The following is an 18,333-nucleotide window of genomic DNA, read 5'->3' as shown; positions in this document are numbered from 1 at the left end:
AACTATCCAACACATGGCATGACCATCAGGCATTCAGCACCCCATACCCACCCTCCCGTGCTTCCCCCCACACCCCCCCCCACCCTGTGACCCATTACAGCATGGGTGAGGTACCAATTGAATCTCTCTCCACACTCCCTTCTCTGAAACACATCCTCTCTGATCTCCTTAGAGAAAAGATGCTGATATGCAGACCATCAAAAATGGAGCTATCAGCTGGCGATATAACTGTTGTGTGGATCACTGTCAAGGCTGCATTCATCTCTCATTCCTGGTTACTATGATACAGCATTAATGGGACTTTGTACTTTTTATTTATTCTTTCATGGATTGTGGGCATTCCCAGCACTTGTTACACCAACCCCACACACCCAACCAATTCCCTTTGAAGTAACTTGCTAGGCTTTTGAATAGTCACCCAGCTAGTTATGAGTTAATCTGGACAACAGACTTGGCTTACAGCAGATTTCCATGAACTGATGGATTTTTGTAACTATCAAATCACTGCCATCACTGCACTGACCTCTCCCCATTCCTGACCGTTGGCCAGACCTGTCCCCCTCTGCCATTTCATCAAAACCCTCACTGACCATTTCTGGATTATCTCACTGTTCCCCAACATTACTTACTACTTCTGTCTTGTAATAAGCCTATGGACAGGCTGCCTGGAATTCCTCAGATGTGACCCTGCTATTAAATCCAGTGTGGCCCCCATGCCCTCGGATTGATTGTCAAATAAAGTATGGACCACTGCAGTAATGCCTTGGCAGTAGTGACCTCTTTCCTGCTCTCCTTTACAGTTGGTGGCTATGGGCCTTTGCTTCGGTCAGCGGACCTATCTGAAGAGCTCCTGGAATATCCTGGATGGGCTGCTGGTGATGATTTCTGTCATTGATATTCTGGTGTCCTTGGTTTCCGACAGCGGGACAAAGATCCTCGGAATGCTACGAGTCCTCCGTCTCCTGCGCACCCTTCGGCCACTCCGGTAATCAAACCCACCACTTCTGACCCCAGGGACCCAGCTGAATGCGACCTGATGAAAAGCAGAGCTGGCCTTGTAGAAACCTCAATGGGATGAAGGGTTATATCGCAACACATAGCTGCCAGGAAGAATGATGCACTGATCAACAGCATCAGTGAGGAATGTGCTTAGGTTTCCTGTACCTTTATGTGTTTGCATCAGCCCAGGGGTAATTTGCATGTTTCTGCTTAGAGGTTGTGGATTGAAGCCCCACTTCAGAGATTTTGAGCATAAAATCTAGGTTGAAGCTTCAGAACAATGTCAAGCAATATTCCTTCTAATGCTTTTCTATGTGGCCTGATCATTTAAGTATGGGGGCCCTTTAAGATGAATTGAGTAGCTCTTGCACGGGCAGTAACACACACGGCAAATTGTGCTGGGTCTGAGCAATAGATGATCATAACTGCTTTATAATTTATAGAGAACACTGTACTGAGGGAGAGCCATATTGTCAGAAGAGCAATAATGCAGGAGTGCGACACTCAGAGCTATTGTCTTTCAGATGAATTGGCGATGTTTGCCCCTCTTGGGTCAATGTAAAGGATCCCATGATAATCTCTTGAAAAAGAACAGAGAGCTAATCTAACTGGGAAGGAGTTAGTTCATATGAAGGTCAGCAGGCGAGAATCCATGAATGGAAATGTACACCCGTGGTTTATTTAATTAGTTTTGGGTAACAGGATTTATTTATACACATGTTTTTATTGGACAGCAAAATGATGACATTGAACAAGGTCAAACAACCCTGAGTGTTGACGATTATTGGATGATCTAATTAAGCTGTTTTAACAAACTAAAGGTTTAGTAGATGGAAATAAATAATTTTCTCTAATCAGAACAAAGGCGAGGTATAACCATCAAATCAGAGTTAGGTTATTCAAGCAGCATCCAAGGGGAAGCAACACATTTTTAGCTCTGATCTCCAGCATCTGCAGTCCTCACTTTCTCCTCAGGTTATTCAGGGTTGATTCTAGAAGCATGTTTTCATATACATGGAGTAAAGTCTGGAACTATCTCCTCCAGAAGGTGGTTAAGGCTGTGTCAATCATATACACTGAAATTGATAATTTTTTTTGGACAAAGGTATTACAGAAACAAGTCGAATTAGTGGAGTTAAGATATATATATCAACCATGGTCGAATCGAGTGACAAAAGAAATTTGAAAAGTCTAATGGTCGACTGAAAATTAACAGCTCCTGTTTGGGAATAATCTTCATTTCTGTGGTATTAATGTATCTGGAGACACCCCAGTGGATCACAAGAGAGTAAAGGGATTGGGAGGAGCTTAATGAAAATACGTTTGACGTCACGAGAAGAAAATTTTTCACCCAGAGAGTAGTGAGCCTGTGAAGCCAAAGAAAGTGGCTAAGGGCAAAACATTGAATGTTTTATTAGATATAGTTCTTAAGGCTAAAGGGATCAAAGAGTATGGGGAGAAAGCAGGAACAGGGTACTGAGTTGGATGATAATATTGAATGGCAGAACAGGCTCGAAGGGCAGAATGGCCTACTCTTACTTCTAAATTCTATGTTTCTTTGATAGACACCAAAATTGGAGGTGCAGTGGACAGTAAAGAAGGTTACCTCAGAGTAGAACAGGATCTTTATTAGATGGGCCAATGAGCGAAGGAGTGGCATATAGAGTTAAATTTAGATAAATATGAGGTGCTGCATTTTGGAAAGGCAAATCAGGGCAAGATTTATACACTGAACAGTAAGGTTCTGGGGAGTTTTGCTGAACAAAGAGATCTTGGAATGCAGGTTCATAGTTCCATGAAAGTGGAGTGACAGGTAGATAGTGTATTGAAGAAGGTGTTTGGTATGCTTTCTTTTATTGGTTAGAGCATTGAATTGGGAGGTTATGTTGCAGCTTTACAGGACATTGGTTAGGCCACTTTTGGAATGTTGTGTGCAATTCTGGTCTCCCTCCTACAGGAAAGATGTTGTGTAACTTGAATGGGTTCAGAAATGATTTACAAGGATGTTGCCAGGATTGAAGAGTTTGTGCTATAGGGAGAGACTGAATCGGCTGGGGTTATTTTCCCTGGAGCTTCGGAGGATGATGGGTTGCCTTATATGAAATCATGAGGAGCATGGATAGGGTAAATAAACAAGGTTCTTTCCCTGGAGTGGGGGAGTCCAGAACTAGGAGCATAAGTTTAGGGTTAGAGGGGAAAGATTTAAAAGGGACGTAAGGGGCAACTTTTTCACGCAAAGGGTGGCGCGTGTATGGAATGAGCTGCCAAAGAAAGCGGTGAAGGCTGGCACAATTACTACATTTAAAAGGCAGCTGGATTGGTATATGAATAGGAAGGGTTTAGAGGGATATGGGCCAAGTGCTGGCAAATGGGACTAGGTATTAATTTACGATATCTGGTGGGTATGGACAAATTGGACCAAAAAATCTGTTTTGTCCTGTACATCCCTATGACTTAGTTAGAGGACAAACAAGTCTTTTTGCTGTTATTGAAGATTCTGATCATTCAGTTTGAGTTGCTGAGTAGTTGTTTGAAAAGCATCATTTTAGGGGCTCCAGTTAGTAGCTTGCTGTGGATTTTCATTGGAAACCATGGTGATGTCATTAACTGATGAGTTGGTTGCTATGGGTGCAATTTAGTAGAGCAATTTACCCATTTTTAATGTGAAGTAGATCACCAGCATCTATGATTCTACCACCTGCACCATGTAAGACCAATCTAGGAGGGTTGCACTTTCTCTGTGTCCCTCGACACATGCAAACTCTGCATAAAACAAAGGGCAAATAGCTCAGAGCAGATTTCTAGGTAAGAACGTCAAGGTTTTTTTCAAAAATAAAATAAACCATCTGGAATGTTGGGAAACTGAAGCATTCACATTGTCAGTTTCAGAAATCAATTGCAATCACATCTCATCATCTAGTTTAAAGCAATGTGTTAGCCATCATCGCCAAGGAAACCCTGATGTGTTCTTGGCTTTACCCTGACAGCATCTTCCCTATAAAGGCTGCATATGATTGTAGTTTGCAATTGCTCAGAAAAATTTTAAAACAGAGAAGGGTTCTACAAAGTTGAAAAATAAAATTGCCTATTTTTCTTAACAGGATTGGGGAATCTTCACTTACATAGAGAGACAGAGATTGCTCCCCTTGGAAGAGATGCTTTTAAGAGCTTCCCACATCTAATATCCATAAGTAAGACACTTCAAAGATGTGCAGGTTAGGTGGACTGATCATGGTAAATTGCCCCATAGTGTCCAGGAATGTGCAGGTTAGGTGGGTTGACCATGCTAAATTGTCCCAAAGTGTCCAGGGATGTGCAGGTTATGTGGGTTAGCCATGGGAAATAAGGGATTATGGGGATAGGTCTGGGTGGGATGCTCTTCAGAGGATATGTGTGGACTCGTTGGGCTGCATGGCTTTTTGATTTTTGATTTATGATTTCTCTTTATGATGAGGGGTATGCTGATATCTGCTTCTGGACATCAAGCATTGCTAATCAGGTACATTCTCACTCTCACTGCCTGCCGCAGATGTAGTGGAATGATTTACAAATTCTTTACTCTGCCTGTTTGGCGACATTATGAAGGTACCTTCTGTGCCCATCAAACTCTGGAGTGGGGCTCAAACCTGGAAACCTTCCAGCTCAGAAACAGGGACTCCACTCATGGCACCAAAGATATCCCTGAAGAAGGGTGAATAGAAACATATCAAAATGCTGAAGGATTTTGATCAAGTAAATCGATCTTGTTTGCAATGGCAAGAGAGTCAGAAAGCAACAATCACAGAGTTAAGATAAGATGTTAAAAGTCCAAAAGGGAGGTAGGGAGTATTCTTTAATGCAATGTGTCATGAGTCAGCCTATTGGTTGTTCCACGGTTGATGAGGGTTGCGAATATCTTTAAAACATTTCTGCTATTCTCATCTATTCAAGACCACATTGGGTTTGAAACAGCCCACAGATATAACATGGTGAGCAGCAGTGTGGGGCCAGTGGCAGGTCCTTGCTATAACACAGTGAGCAGTGGTTACCAGTATTATTTCTAAATGGTGCCAACAGAGAGAATTTAGACTAAAGGCCTTCAAGAAACTGAAATTAAACGGAAACTAAAACATACTGGTCACCTAAAATACTGCAAGACTAACAGATTACAGCTAATAGCAATGCCCCATAGCAACACTCAACATAGAAAAATACCCAGAGAGTAACACAGGAAGCATTTCAGAGCTGACAGAAATGTTCGGATGAAATTTGCAGCTCTAATGCAGAGATACAAACTACACTATGAGGCAATAATCTGTGGAAGTAGGCTCAAGCCCAGGTTCAGTCCAGACATTTGGGGTTTTGTATGTGTGTGTTAACTCTAGAGAATCCCTTGTACAAAACAAGAAACCTTAAACAATGCATTAATTCAGGCTGAAGTAATAGTAATTAGGAAAAATAAGTTGCGGCTCTGATCAAATACACAGGTACGACAAGATAAGGCTGAAAGATTGAAACCAAAAGAGTCTGCAAATATTCCAGGAATGGAGAGCTGGGAAATCATTGGCTGAGTAAAGCAGATAAGTCATGGGCAATTTAAAATACTCAAATGTGGTTGAACACAGAAATATGTTTGTAAGGCAAGGCAAATGCAGGAGGAGTTTATTGAGCCTATAAAGCACAGGAAAACCTACATTACAGCAGCAAAGTAAGGGTGAACTTCCAATACTGCAGAATAAAAAATCCCTTCAAAAAGATAAACTTCTAAATCACATTAGGAAGTATAGGCATCAAAAATGGTATTGCCAGGGAGATTTAATTTCAGAGATGGGCCAAACAGAACATCAATTTTGACATCCTGAAGAAAATAAGTTTTGACATATACAATAGCATGTAAACTTGATAATAAATCAGAAGCTAAACAAGTAAATACATTCCTGAACACAATTTGAATGATAGCAAATAATGTTATTGCAAGCTGAGATGTAAATGAAATATCAGACAAATTTGAAGAGGTATTGGGTCTGACAATTGCTTCAGCCTCAGAATGAATGAAATCCTTTAAAGAGCAAGATTTAACTGAAGAATGCAGCAGCCACATGAACCCAGAGATGATTTCATTAATGATATGTACAGATTAACAAAGAGATGTGACTTAGTGATGGCTTAAAATCAGAACTCACAGGAAACCTTTATATGCATTACAGAGGAGTCTTTATCAGATTTAGTGTATTCCAAAGAAGACCTAACTCTAGACAAAGCTATCCGTGTGGTGAATGAAGCAGTGGTCTAGAAGTGAAATAGATTAATCCTAAGACGATAAGATAAAACTTGGCACAGGACAGCTAATGTGATTCCATATTTTAAGGAGAGTGATAAAGATAAACTAGGGAATTACAGGCCAGTGAGACAAACATCAGTGGCAGGGAAACTACGGAAGAAATTTCTGAATGAGAAAATTAATCTCCATATAGAGAAGCAAGGTTCGGTCAGAAATAGTCAGAATACTTTTGTCAGACAGAGGTCATGCTTAATAAATCCGCTTAATTTTTTTTTAAAACAGGTGACCAATGGATCAGGGTGGTGTAGATTTTGTAGCTTTTATGTATTTCAGCAAAGCACACATGGGAAATTGATAAAGAAGTTAAAAGCACAAAGGGATCCAAAGTAACTTGACAAGTTGCATAAAGAAGTTGGCTTTGTGGCAGGGAGACAAAGGGTGGGTGGTAGAAGGTTGTCTGTGAGATTGAAGACTGGTGTCCAGTGGTGGACCACAGGAATTGGTTTGTTGTTTGTTTGTGATATATCTAAACAATGTAGATGAAAGTGCAGGGGACATTGTAAGCAAAGATGACACAAAGATTGGTCAGGTGATTGACGAGGAAGCGGGTCATAGATTACAGGAGGATATAAATGGATTGGTCAGATGGGCAGGTGGAATCTAATCCTGATATTCATAGAATTAAAGAGATATATAACATGGAAACAGACCCTTCGGTCCAACTTGTCCATACCCACCAGATATCCTAAATTAATCTAGTCCAATTTGCCAATTGGCCCAAATCCCATCAAACCCTTCCTATTCATATACTAATCCAGATGTTTTCATAAATGTTGTAATTGTACCAGCCTCCACCACTTCCTCTAGCAACTCATTCTATACACGCACCACCCTCTGTGTAAAAAAGTTGCCCCTTAGGTCTCTTTTATATCTTTCCTCTCTCACCTTAAACCTATGCCCTTTACTTCTGGACTCCCACACTCCAGGGAAAAGACCTTGTCTATGTATCCTATCCTTTGCCCTCAAGATTTTTAAAATCTCTGTAAAGTCGCCCCTCAGCCTTCAACACTCCCTAGCCTATTGAGCCTCTCCCTATAGCTCAAATCCTCCAACCCTGGCAACATCCTTATAAATCTTTTCTGAACCCTTTCAAGTTTTACAACATCCTTCCTATAGCAGGGAGACCAGAATTGCACATAATATTCCAAAAGTGACCTAACAAATTGAACAGCTGTAACATGACCTCCCAACTCCTGTATTCAGTGCAATGACCAATAAAGGAAAGCATAGCAAACGCTATCTCATCCAACTACCACTCTACTTTCAAGGAACTATGAACCTGCACTCTGAGGTCTTTCTGTTCACGACACTCCCCAGGACCTTACCAGCAAGAGACTAGGAAGCGCAAAAGGAACAGAGTTTCTTCAGGTGTTTGTCCACAGATCCCCGAAGGTGGCAGACAGTTTAAACGGTGATTAAGAAGGGCTAAGCAAGAAGGGTACTTGCTTTTCTCAGTTAAGGCACAGTTTATAAGAATAGGGAGATTATGTTGATCTGTACAGGACTTTGGTTTAGGGTGCAGTTCATGTCACCACACTACAGAAAGGATGTGAATGCACTTGAGAGGGTGCAGAGGAGATTCACCACAATATTGTCTGATGGAGCATTTCAGCGAGGTAGAGAGGCTAGATAAGCTCAGATTAGATTGGATTACCTACAGTGTGGAAACAGGCCCTTCGGCCCAACAAGTCCACACCGACCTGCCAAAGCGCAACCCACCCATACCCCTACACTCACCCCTTCACCTAACACTACGAGCAATTTAGCATGGCCAATTCACCTAACCTGCACATCTTTCTGACTGTGGGAGGAAACCGGAGCACCCGGAGGAAACCCACGCAGACACGGGGAGAATGTGCAAACTCCACACAGTCGCCTGAGGAGGGAATTGAACCCGGGTCTCTGGCACTGTGAGGCATCAGTGCTAACCACTGTGCCACCATGCCGCCCACATTTTTCTTTTAAAAAATCATGCTGATTCTGATGTATTCAGGTTTTACTTTGCAAATCCCCTGTTGTTAACTAATTAATAACGGAGTCTCACAATTTCCCATAATTCCCAACAGTTTGCTCACAAACTTTTATTTTCTTTGGAACAGAGAAGGTTGAAGGGAAACCTGATAGAGGTGTGTGAGGCTATGGCGGACACAGAGAGGGTGAATTAAAAGCTTGTTTCTGTTTGTTGGAGAGGCAGCATCCAAGGAATAGGAGATTCGACATTTCGGGCATAAGCCCTTCTTCAGGAATGAGGAAAGTGTGTCCAGCAGGCTAAGATAAAAGGTAGGGAGGAGGGACTCGGGGGAGGGACGATGGAGATGTGATAGGTGGAAGGAGGTCTAGGTGAGGGTGATAGGCCGGAGTGGGGTGGGGGCGGAGAGGTCAGGAAGAAGATTGCGGGTTAGGAAGGCGGTGCTGAGTTCGAGGGATTTGACTGAGACAAGGTGGGGGGAGGGGACATGAGGAAACTGGAGAAATCTGAGTTCATCCCTTGTGGTTGGAGGGTTCCTAGGCGGAAGATGAGGCACTCTTCCTCCAACCGTCGTGTTGTTACGGTCTGGTGATGGAGGAGTCCAAGGATCTGCATGTCCTTGGTGGAGTGGGAGGGGGAGTTAAAAGTGTTGAGCCACGGGATGGTTGGGTTGGTTGGTCCGGGTGTCCCAGAGGTGTTCTCTGAAACGTTCCGCAAGTAGACGGCCTGTCTCCCCAATATAGAGGAGGCCACATTGGGTGCAGCGGATGCAGTAAATGATGTGTGTGGAGGTGCAGGTGAATTTGTGGCGGATATGGAAGGATCCCTTGGGGCCTAGGAGAGAAGCAAGGGAGGAGGTGTGGGCACAAGTTTTGCATTTCTTGTGGTTGCAGGGGAAGGTGCCGGGAGTGGAGGTTGGGTTGGTGGGGGGTGTGGACCTGACAAGGGAGTCACGAAGGGAGTGGTCCTTTCGGAATGCTGATAGGGGAGGGGAGGGAAATATATCCCTGCTGGTGGGGTCCGTTTGGAGGTGGCGGAAATGACGGCGGATGATACGCTGTATACGGAGGTTGGTGGGGTGGTAGGTGAGAACCAGTGGGGTTCTGTCCTGGTGTTGGTTGGAGGGGCGGAGCTCAAGGGCGGAGGAGCGGGAAGTGGAGGAGATGCGGTGGAGGGCATCGTCGATCACATCTGGGGGGAATCTGCGGTCCTTGAAGGAGGCGGCCATCTGGGCTGTACGGTATTGGAACTGGTCCTCCTGGGAGCAGATGCGGCGGAGACGATGGAATTGGGAATATGGGATGGCGTTTTTACAGGGGGCAGGGTGGGAGGAGGTGTAGTCTAGGTAGTTGTGGGAGTCAGTTTATAGTAGATGCCCGTGTTGATTCGGTCGTCCGAGATAGAAATGGAAAGGTCTAGGAAGGGGAGGGAGGAGTCTGAGACGGTCCAGGTGAACTTGAGGTCGGGATGGAAGGTGTTGGTAAAGTGGATGAACTGTTCAACCTCCTCGTGGGAGCACGAGGCAGCGCTGATAAAGTCATCCATGTAGCGGAGGAAAAGGTAGGGGGTGGTGCCAGTGTAGTTGCAGAAGATTGACTGTTCCACATATCCTACGAAGAGGCAGGCATAGCTGGGGCCCATGGCAACACCTTTGGTTTGGAGTAAGTGGGAGGATTGGAAAGAGAAGTTGTTCAGGGTGAGGACCAGTTCAGTCAGTCAGTCAGTCGCTTCCCCAGTCCCCAACGCCTTATCTTCACCATGGACATCCAGTCCTGTACACCTCCATCCCCCATCACGAAGGGCTCAAAGCCCTCCGCTTTTTCCTTTCCTGCCGTACCAACCAGTACCCTTCCACTGACTGAACTGGTCCTCACCCTGAACAACTTCTCTTTCCAATCCTCCCACTTCCTCCAAACCAAAGGAGTTGCCATCGGCACCCGCACGGGCCCCAGCTATGCCTGCCTCTTCGTAGGATATGTGGAACAGTCAATCTTCTGCAACTACACTGGCACCACCCCCCACCTTTTCCTCCGCTACATCGATGACTGTATCGGCGCTGCCTCGTGCTCCCACGAGGAGTTTGAACAGTTCATCCACTTTACCAACACCTTCCACCCCGACCTCAAGTTCACCTGGACTGTCTCAAACTCCTCCCTCCCCTTCCTAGACCTTTCCATTTCTATCTCGGGCAACCAAATCAACATGGATTTCTAGTATAAACCGACTGACTCCCACAGCTACCTAGACTACACCTCCTCCCACCCTGCCCCCGGTAAAAACGCCATCCCATATTCCCAATCCCTTCGTCTCCGCCGCATCTGCTCCCCAGGAGGACCAGTTCCAATACCGTACAGCCCAGATGGCCTCCTTCCTCAAGGACCGCAGACTCCCCCCAGACGTGATCGACGATGCCCTCCACCGCATCTCCTCCACTTCCCGCTCCTCCGCCCTTGAGCCCTGCCCCTCCAACCGACCCCACTGGTTCTCACCTACCACTGCACCAACCTCCATATACAGCGTATCATCCGCCGTCATTTCCGCCACCTCCAAACGGACCCCACCACCAGCGATATATTTCCCTCCTCTCCCCTATCAGCATTCCGAAAGGACCACTCCCTCCGTGACTCCCTCGTCAGGTCCACACCCCCCACCAACCCAACCTCCACTGCCGGTACCTTCCCCTGCAACCGCAACAAATGCAAAACTTGCGCCCACACCTCCTCCCTCACTTCCCTCCAAGGCCTCAAGGGATCCTTCCATATCTGCCACAAATTCACCTGCACCTCCACACACATCATCTATTGCATCCGCTGCACCCGATGTGGCCTCCTCTATATTGGGAAGACAGGCCGTCTACTTGCGGAACGTTTCAGAGAACACCTCTGGGACACCCGGACCAACCAACCCAACCATCCCGTGGCTCAACACTTTTAACTCCCCCTCCCACTCCACCAAGGACATGCAGGTCCTTGGACTCCTCCATCGCCAGACCATAACAACATGACGGTTGGAAGAGGAGCGCCTCATCTTCCGCCTAGGAACCCTCCAACCACAAGGGATGAACTCAGATTTCTCCAGTTTCCTCATGTCCCCTCCCCCATCTTGTCAGTCAAATCCCTCAAACTCAGCACTGCCTTCCTAACCTGCAATCTTTTTCCTGACCTCTCCGCCCCCACCCCACTCCGGCCTATCACCCTCACCTTGACCTTCTTCCACCTATCACATCTCCATCACCGCTCCCCCAAGTCCCTCCTCCCTACCTTTTATCTTAGCCTGCTGGACACACTTTCCTCATTCCTGAAGAAGGGCTTATGCCCGAAACATCGAATCTCCTGTTTCTTGGAGGCTACCTGACCTGCTGCGTTTTTCCAGCAACACATTTTCAGCTCTGATCTCCAGCATCTGCAGACCTCATTTTCTCCTCTGTTTGTTGGAGAGTCAATAACAAGGAGGCACAATTTAATAGTGAAAGGCAGGAGGTTTACAGAAAATTGGAGAAATATTGTTTTCACCCAGAAGGTGGAGGGAACTGGAATGCACTGCCACGAAGGTTAACTGAAGCGGGTAACCTCACAACCTCATTATATTCAAAGATATGGGCCTAGCTGAAAGTTGGGGCTAGTGTAGCTTTGGTGATACAGACTTTATGGGCCAAAGAGCTGAACTGTATGAGTCTATAATCTTTGATCCGAGAAAATCATCAAATTTATTAATTTCTTAACTAAAACCACAAAGGCCACACCAGACAAGTTAATGCAGCAGGTAGGAGAGACATCATAGTTCTTGCCAAAGATACATCACAACTGCAAACAGTATACCTCATTGAAATCACATATCGTTAACATGTAGGTTTCTTTCAGAAAACGTGACAAAGCAGGATACAGTACAAAAAAAGCAAAACATCAAATAACTACCTGCACTAAGAGATAAACGGGGTAGAATAGTCTTCGGTAGAAGATAAATCCAAGGTTTTCTGAGACAAAAGCAATGTTTGAAACCAAAACTCTTGGCATGCAAATGTTTCAATGGGCAACTGACAAATTACAAGTTAGACATGAGAGCTAGTGTTATAGTGTTATCAGAGAATGAGCTTTGCTTAACAATACACAGCTTAACTTCTGTCAGCTCTAAGCAATGTGGTCTAGGGGCATAGCATTTAATGTTAAGCGTACATTAAAGCAACTCTCCAACTTAGTGGACACCAAATAATAGAAATCCCATGTACTTTGTAACTAAGTATTTGTCCTCCTGTGTAGAAGAGTTGTATCAGTTTCAATTTCAATTTCATTCAAAAGGTGAAAGAGTTGATACAACAAAATGTCAGGGAAAAGCTGGTCAAACATTTTGCTGGACTCCATTAGTTCTTTATGAAACCTCAACAAAAAGCAGAATATTTGAAGGTTAGTTGCATCAGGTCAAAAAATATTGTTCCATTCTGTAAATGAGATGGTTTGTCTGAAACGTTTTCCACCAAAACAGAAGAGACTTTAGAGTCCGAGTAGAAACAAAGTTAGAGGCAAAGTGCGAGCAAAGAGGCAGCAACAGAACCCTCCACCCCATTCAAAAGGGTATTTTGGGGTAGTTGGATAATGGAAGCATCTGCAACTAAAGTGAATGGAATTTCTACACATTGTAATAAACATCCACTCCAAATCAAAGTCTGCCATTAGTGGCAAAGGTGATGAGGAAGACATAAGCTCAAGAAAAATGTACAACCTCCTACTTCCCAAGGAAGAATCCCCACAAAAAGTAAAGGGTATCACATCAAGCAATAATGAATCTTACAGATGACACAATTGAACAAACAAATTGATTTCACCAAGAATTTACTGAGAAGGAAGGAGAAAACCCAAAACATTCAAAAAGTTGACATCGCCTATTTCAGCACAGATCTGCAGGCAAAATGAGAAATTAATCCCACTGCCAAAAATTTAGGTGTGGTGCCAATAACACCGTAGAAGACACCACTAAGAATGGATAAATAGGAAGTCTTTACCATGATATTGCCGGAATTAAAAATCACTTTCTATAGTAGTTTCTGTAGTTACAAAGAATAGATGTACACCAATGAAGTACACTGCAAAAGAAATACAACATGTTAAAAACCTAGAGAAGTACAGACTTTAGACCATCAGGGGTACTGTCCAAGTCAGGGGCTTCTACCAAACTAACTAACTAACTAATACTTTAGAGAGAACTTGTGAGGAGATAGGATGGCGGTAAATAGAAATATATAAACAAATGCATAATTATAGTGTACTATGAGGAAAAAAAAGACTTGGGTGGACAGTCATAAATTAATCTGAACTGGTTGATATTTTATTCAGTGAAGAAAGTGCTACCTGCTATGATGATATAATGGACGCTTGGTCAGAGTAAAGACAGAGCTTGTTGGAGGCAGCTCTAGGGCTACTGTGCCCCTAACATTTACAGATGTGTGTACGTACACACACACACACAAACCCAGCTCTTTATATTTTCTGTAAAGACTCTAATATAAGGCATTGAAAGGCTTTTAAAAGGTAGGGACATTGATTAATATCTCATTAACAGATCATACCTCCAACAGCGCAACATTCTTACACTGGAGTATCAGCCTTAATTGTTGTTTACCAATGGAACTTTAATACATGCCCTTCTGACTCAGCAGTGAGAGTGATACCTACTGAGCTACAGCTGGCACATTATTCTGTTAAATGTAATTGTCAGCATATGAACAATGCTTTCAAATATTCGCCAACCACTTATTCTATACTGAGGGTGTAGAAAGTCATTTACCTCTAGAAATATACATCAATCAGTTTAAATTTTCCAAGACAACATCACAACTTCCAAACTTTCCATCAGAAATGCAACTTCCTTAGTCTTCACCATGCATTCTAATTACACATTTATTCCAGATTTAGAGAATTATATAATTAACATTATTCAGCTGAGTCATCAGGTGTAGAACACATTCTCTGCCAAAACAAGTGACCTTTGAACATCTTGATCCTTTTAGCCTCTCCTCTCATCTAAGTAGTAAGCATTCCCATAGCTTACTGGGTCTTTTTGGGATTGGAGCCACTAGCAATTCAGTCAAAGGTACAATGGCAATTTAACTGTGCTAAAGCTAATTTTATGAACGTGTGTGACTTTTAGCTTTCTCGATCACTGGACAGTTCATTAGTTGTCTGTGACGTAACAACGAGTGCAGGATGTATTAGATGTCTTGAAGGGGAAGCTAGATAGTATACAAGGAAGCTGAAAATGTGTTGCTGGAAAAGCGCAGCAGGTCAGGCAGCATCCAAGGAACAGGAGATTCGACGTTTCGGGCATAAGCCCTTCTTCAGGAGAAGGGCTTATGCCCAAAACGTCGAATCTCCTGCTCCTTGGATGCTGCCTGACCTGCTGCACTTTTCCAGCAACACATTTTCAGCTCTGATCTCCAGCATCTGCAGACCTCACTTTCTCCTAGTATATAAGGAAGACAGGAATAGATGGATATACTCATACAGTGAGATGTAACAGATTCATACAGTTTATAAGCAATGATGTTGACCAGTTAAGTGGCCTATATCTGTGCTATAGGTTCTGTATAATTCTATGAATCTTGAATTGTTCAGTGGATACTTTATGAGTCTTTAGTCAAGATTGTCCTAGTGAAAGGATTGTCTGGGGAAGGCAGCTGCATTTTTGAAATTGGTGACAGCAATCTTCTACTGCCATACCCAGAGCACAGGCTGACTCAATAGAAAAACCACAAAACTGCAGATGATTCACAATTGACCTGGTTTAGTAAACCAGGGACTACACTAGGCCAGAGGAGACTCCACATCAATCCTTCAACATGATTCATAAAGAGATGCTCCCCTTCTAATCTAAGGTAGCAGCCAGATTGAATGCCATCAAATTGAGGAAGGGAGAGCTACACTTGGCAATGTGGTGTTATTGCTCTGTTTGCAGTGCCTACAATTTCAAAACTTATTGTTTGAAATGGACAAACACCTTACCAAAGTGCATTAACAATTACCTATTTGTAATAATATCAATTTCTAAATTCAGTTATTTTGAATCCAGTGTAAATTACACTTACCATAGAGCCCCTACAGTGAACCCAAGGCTGGAATCAAACCTGCGTTCCTGGTGCTGTGAGGCAGTCGTGCAAACCATTGAGTCAACGTGCTACCCATTTTGCTGATATTCAATTATTATCAATCTAAACTTTTCTAAACCCCACTCAGCACTGTAGTGTTATAGTTGCATTGACTACAGTGGCTCATCCAAGTTGAAAAGGTGATGAGCCCTCTTGATCTTGCAGGGTGCTCTCACAGTGCTTTGAGTATGAAATTACAGTTTGAGCTAACAAGGAGTAAAAGGTGGTGATATATTTTTCAGTCTGGATAATGTGCAACATGGAAGAGAAGAAGAGGTGAAGTGGTTCACATTCTCCTGCTGTTCTTGTCCTTGTTAGCCTTAATATGATCTTGCTGCCATTTTTGCTTTTATAGCAGCTTATCTAGTGAGCAGTCTGCTGTAGCCACATTTACAACGATAGTGTTTGCCAATGTGGGTGCTTTTTAATTTGTTCCCATGGAGATTTTTGTCTCAAGACCTATGTTTGGGAACTGGATACAGTTCTGCCTCCTGTGTCCAATGTGTAAAGTGTAAATGTCATATTGGTGTAAAAGTCATTCAGCTCAGCCAGACTGATAGAAATTCTCCTGCTCCTATCAGTGTCATCAGCCGAGCACCAGGCCTCAAACTCGTTGTCGAAACATTGATGTCATCTCTGAAGCCCATTGGGAATATTGTGGTCATCTGCTGCGCCTTCTTCATCATCTTTGGCATCCTGGGAGTACAGGTCTGTATCTTCAACCAATAACAGGCCTGATTGCTGAGGGGTAGCTTTGTGTATCTGAAGGTAAGGGTTGTGTGCATCTGAGGGTAGGATTTCTGTGCGGCCTAGAATGGGGCTCTCTCTGCTCCTTCTTTGTGGGCTTTCTTTGCGTTCTTGAGTTGGTTCTCACTGTCTTAGGATGGGCTACTCTGTCTGGGTTGTGGGCTCTGTGTGTCCTTGACTTAGGTCTCTCCCTGTCCAAAGGTTAGAGCCTAGCTCTATCTAGTGGTGAAGGTTGTTTTCTCCAATGAAACAACCCTGACATAGAAACACAATCAAAGTACATGCATCCATTTTTATTTCAGCTCTTCAAAGGCAAGTTTTACATCTGTCTTGGAGAAGATACAAGAAACATCACCAACAAGTCAGATTGCTTCCAAGCCAACTATAAGTGGACCCGTCACAAGTACAACTTCGACAACCTGGGGCAGGTATGGCAGCAAGTGTAAGATACGTTCCACAGGCTCATTCTCCAAACTGGCCGGAGAGGTTCTGGGGCTGACAATGCCCTCACTGGGCAGGGGGCACACCTTCAGCTGAAGGCTGAGTGACGGTAGGGATCTCAGTGATGCCCCAGAAGTGGCACGAAAAGTTGTGGTCCCATTGGGACCTGGAAAGTTCTGACCATTTTTGAGAGGGAGAACACTCAGTCAGGCTTTTGGTGCACAGAGATGTCCTCACCCCCCAAAAATGGAAAAGAACAAATCTTTAAGGAAGACTTGCTGTTCAGTCCTTGAAGTAGTGCACACTGTGCATGAGACAGTAATCAGCTATATTAAAGACAAATCAGTGTATTGATATACTTGAGAGGGCTTTAGTGTGTTTTGCACACTATTTGCACAGGGCATGTTAAGTGTATAGGAGTGAGTGTTAAGTGAAATTACATTTTATATATGGGTGTCAGACATGGGTCAGCAGCTAGCCCCCTCCCCTCTTGATCTGGCAATTGTAGGTTCAAACCTTATTCCAGAGTCCTGAGCTCAGGATCCAGGCCTACACTAGATTGTCTGGCTAATGCGTGATTATTTGAGTAGCAGGGACCAGAAACCCAGGCCCCAACTATAAGACAGTTGTGGTGTTGCTGGTCCTGTAGCATACTGAGAGATGAATCTAATGGATATTTAATGTTGCAAACAATTCACAGGAGCAGTATTAGTTCCTCAGTGTAATTCTGTAGATTTACTGTTACATCCCATTGTCTTATTTGCCTTACCTGATTCCTTCAAAGTTTGAGCTGAAAATGTGTTGCTGGTTAAAGCACAGCAGGTCAGGCAGCATCCAAGGAAAAGGAAATTTGACGTTTCGGGCCAGAGCCCAGGCTCTGGCCCGAAACGTCGAATTTCCTGTTCCTTGGATGCTGCCTGACCTGCTGTGCTTTAACCAGCAACACATTTTCAGCTCTGATCTCCAGCATCTGCAGTCCTCACTTTTTACTCCTTCAAAGTTTGGTCAACATAGCACTTAAATTACTTTCATCATTTAATTGCACTGTGCTACTTGGTTATTGTTTTTAGTCACATTTTTGTTTTTAGCACTTATGAATATTAAGTGCTATTTGTTTATTTCTCATATTTTATGAATTTCCTGTACTTTGAACATTGCTTTTCTTAATAATTTGGTTCTGACTATAGGTTTAGACATTCTATATCTAATGGCCATTGGATCATTAATAGTTACAGCGAACAGCACATTCCAAAACTGATCTCGTGAGACTCAACTAATGACTCATATCAAATTAGACTTGCTAAGTTGGAGCAGTGCCTTTTTACTTATTATTAAGTCAATTTGGTAACCGATATGTTATGGCATTCTTTATTTTAGGTGCTTTCAATTTAAGCAAAGAATGTTGTCAGACAGCTTTTAAGAAATTAAGATCTATAACATCAATGCCTCATGTTATACCATCAAAGGCTGTTCATCATGTGATTCACATGGTTTATCTTAAAGCCTCAAAACACAAGCTAATTTAGAATGCATTGATTGAGGTAATATGAGCAGACATTTTGCACCCCCAGCCACCATTTTGTATCAGCTGCATGTGACAGGCCCCCAGTGAGATGATTCCTATTGGGGAAAAGGGTACATTGACCAAGAAACCAATCTAACGTTCATATTAATTAGTGCTGTAGCAGTTTTAGCATTCGTTTTAACAGGCCTCAGTTTGAC

At 43.5% G+C, this 18,333-nt stretch overlaps 1 protein-coding gene and 1 long non-coding RNA gene across 4 annotated transcripts in view; one reads left to right on the top strand and one right to left on the bottom strand.

The window, feature by feature from the left end:
* cacna1g (calcium channel, voltage-dependent, T type, alpha 1G subunit) overlaps positions 1 to 18,333 on the top strand; it is a 308,065-nt gene that overhangs the window by 198,778 nt on the left and 90,954 nt on the right. For all 3 annotated transcript variants that reach the window (XM_060844315.1, XM_060844314.1, XM_060844316.1), the window contains 3 exons: positions 801 to 985; positions 16,005 to 16,131; positions 16,473 to 16,598. In XM_060844315.1, coding sequence (XP_060700298.1) covers positions 801 to 985; positions 16,005 to 16,131; positions 16,473 to 16,598 — 438 coding nt within the window. The remainder of the gene's footprint in view (positions 1 to 800; positions 986 to 16,004; positions 16,132 to 16,472; positions 16,599 to 18,333) is intronic.
* LOC132827675 (uncharacterized) overlaps positions 1 to 18,333 on the bottom strand; it is a 197,622-nt gene that overhangs the window by 150,745 nt on the left and 28,544 nt on the right. The gene's annotated exons all lie outside the window — the stretch shown is intronic.

The sequence above is a fragment of the Hemiscyllium ocellatum genome, chromosome 25 (assembly GCF_020745735.1).
Source record: "Hemiscyllium ocellatum isolate sHemOce1 chromosome 25, sHemOce1.pat.X.cur, whole genome shotgun sequence".
In the NCBI taxonomy this organism is placed as follows: Eukaryota; Metazoa; Chordata; class Chondrichthyes; order Orectolobiformes; family Hemiscylliidae; genus Hemiscyllium; species Hemiscyllium ocellatum.
Note: the sequence above shows the minus strand (reverse complement) of the source record. Positions and strands in the feature narration are given on the sequence as shown.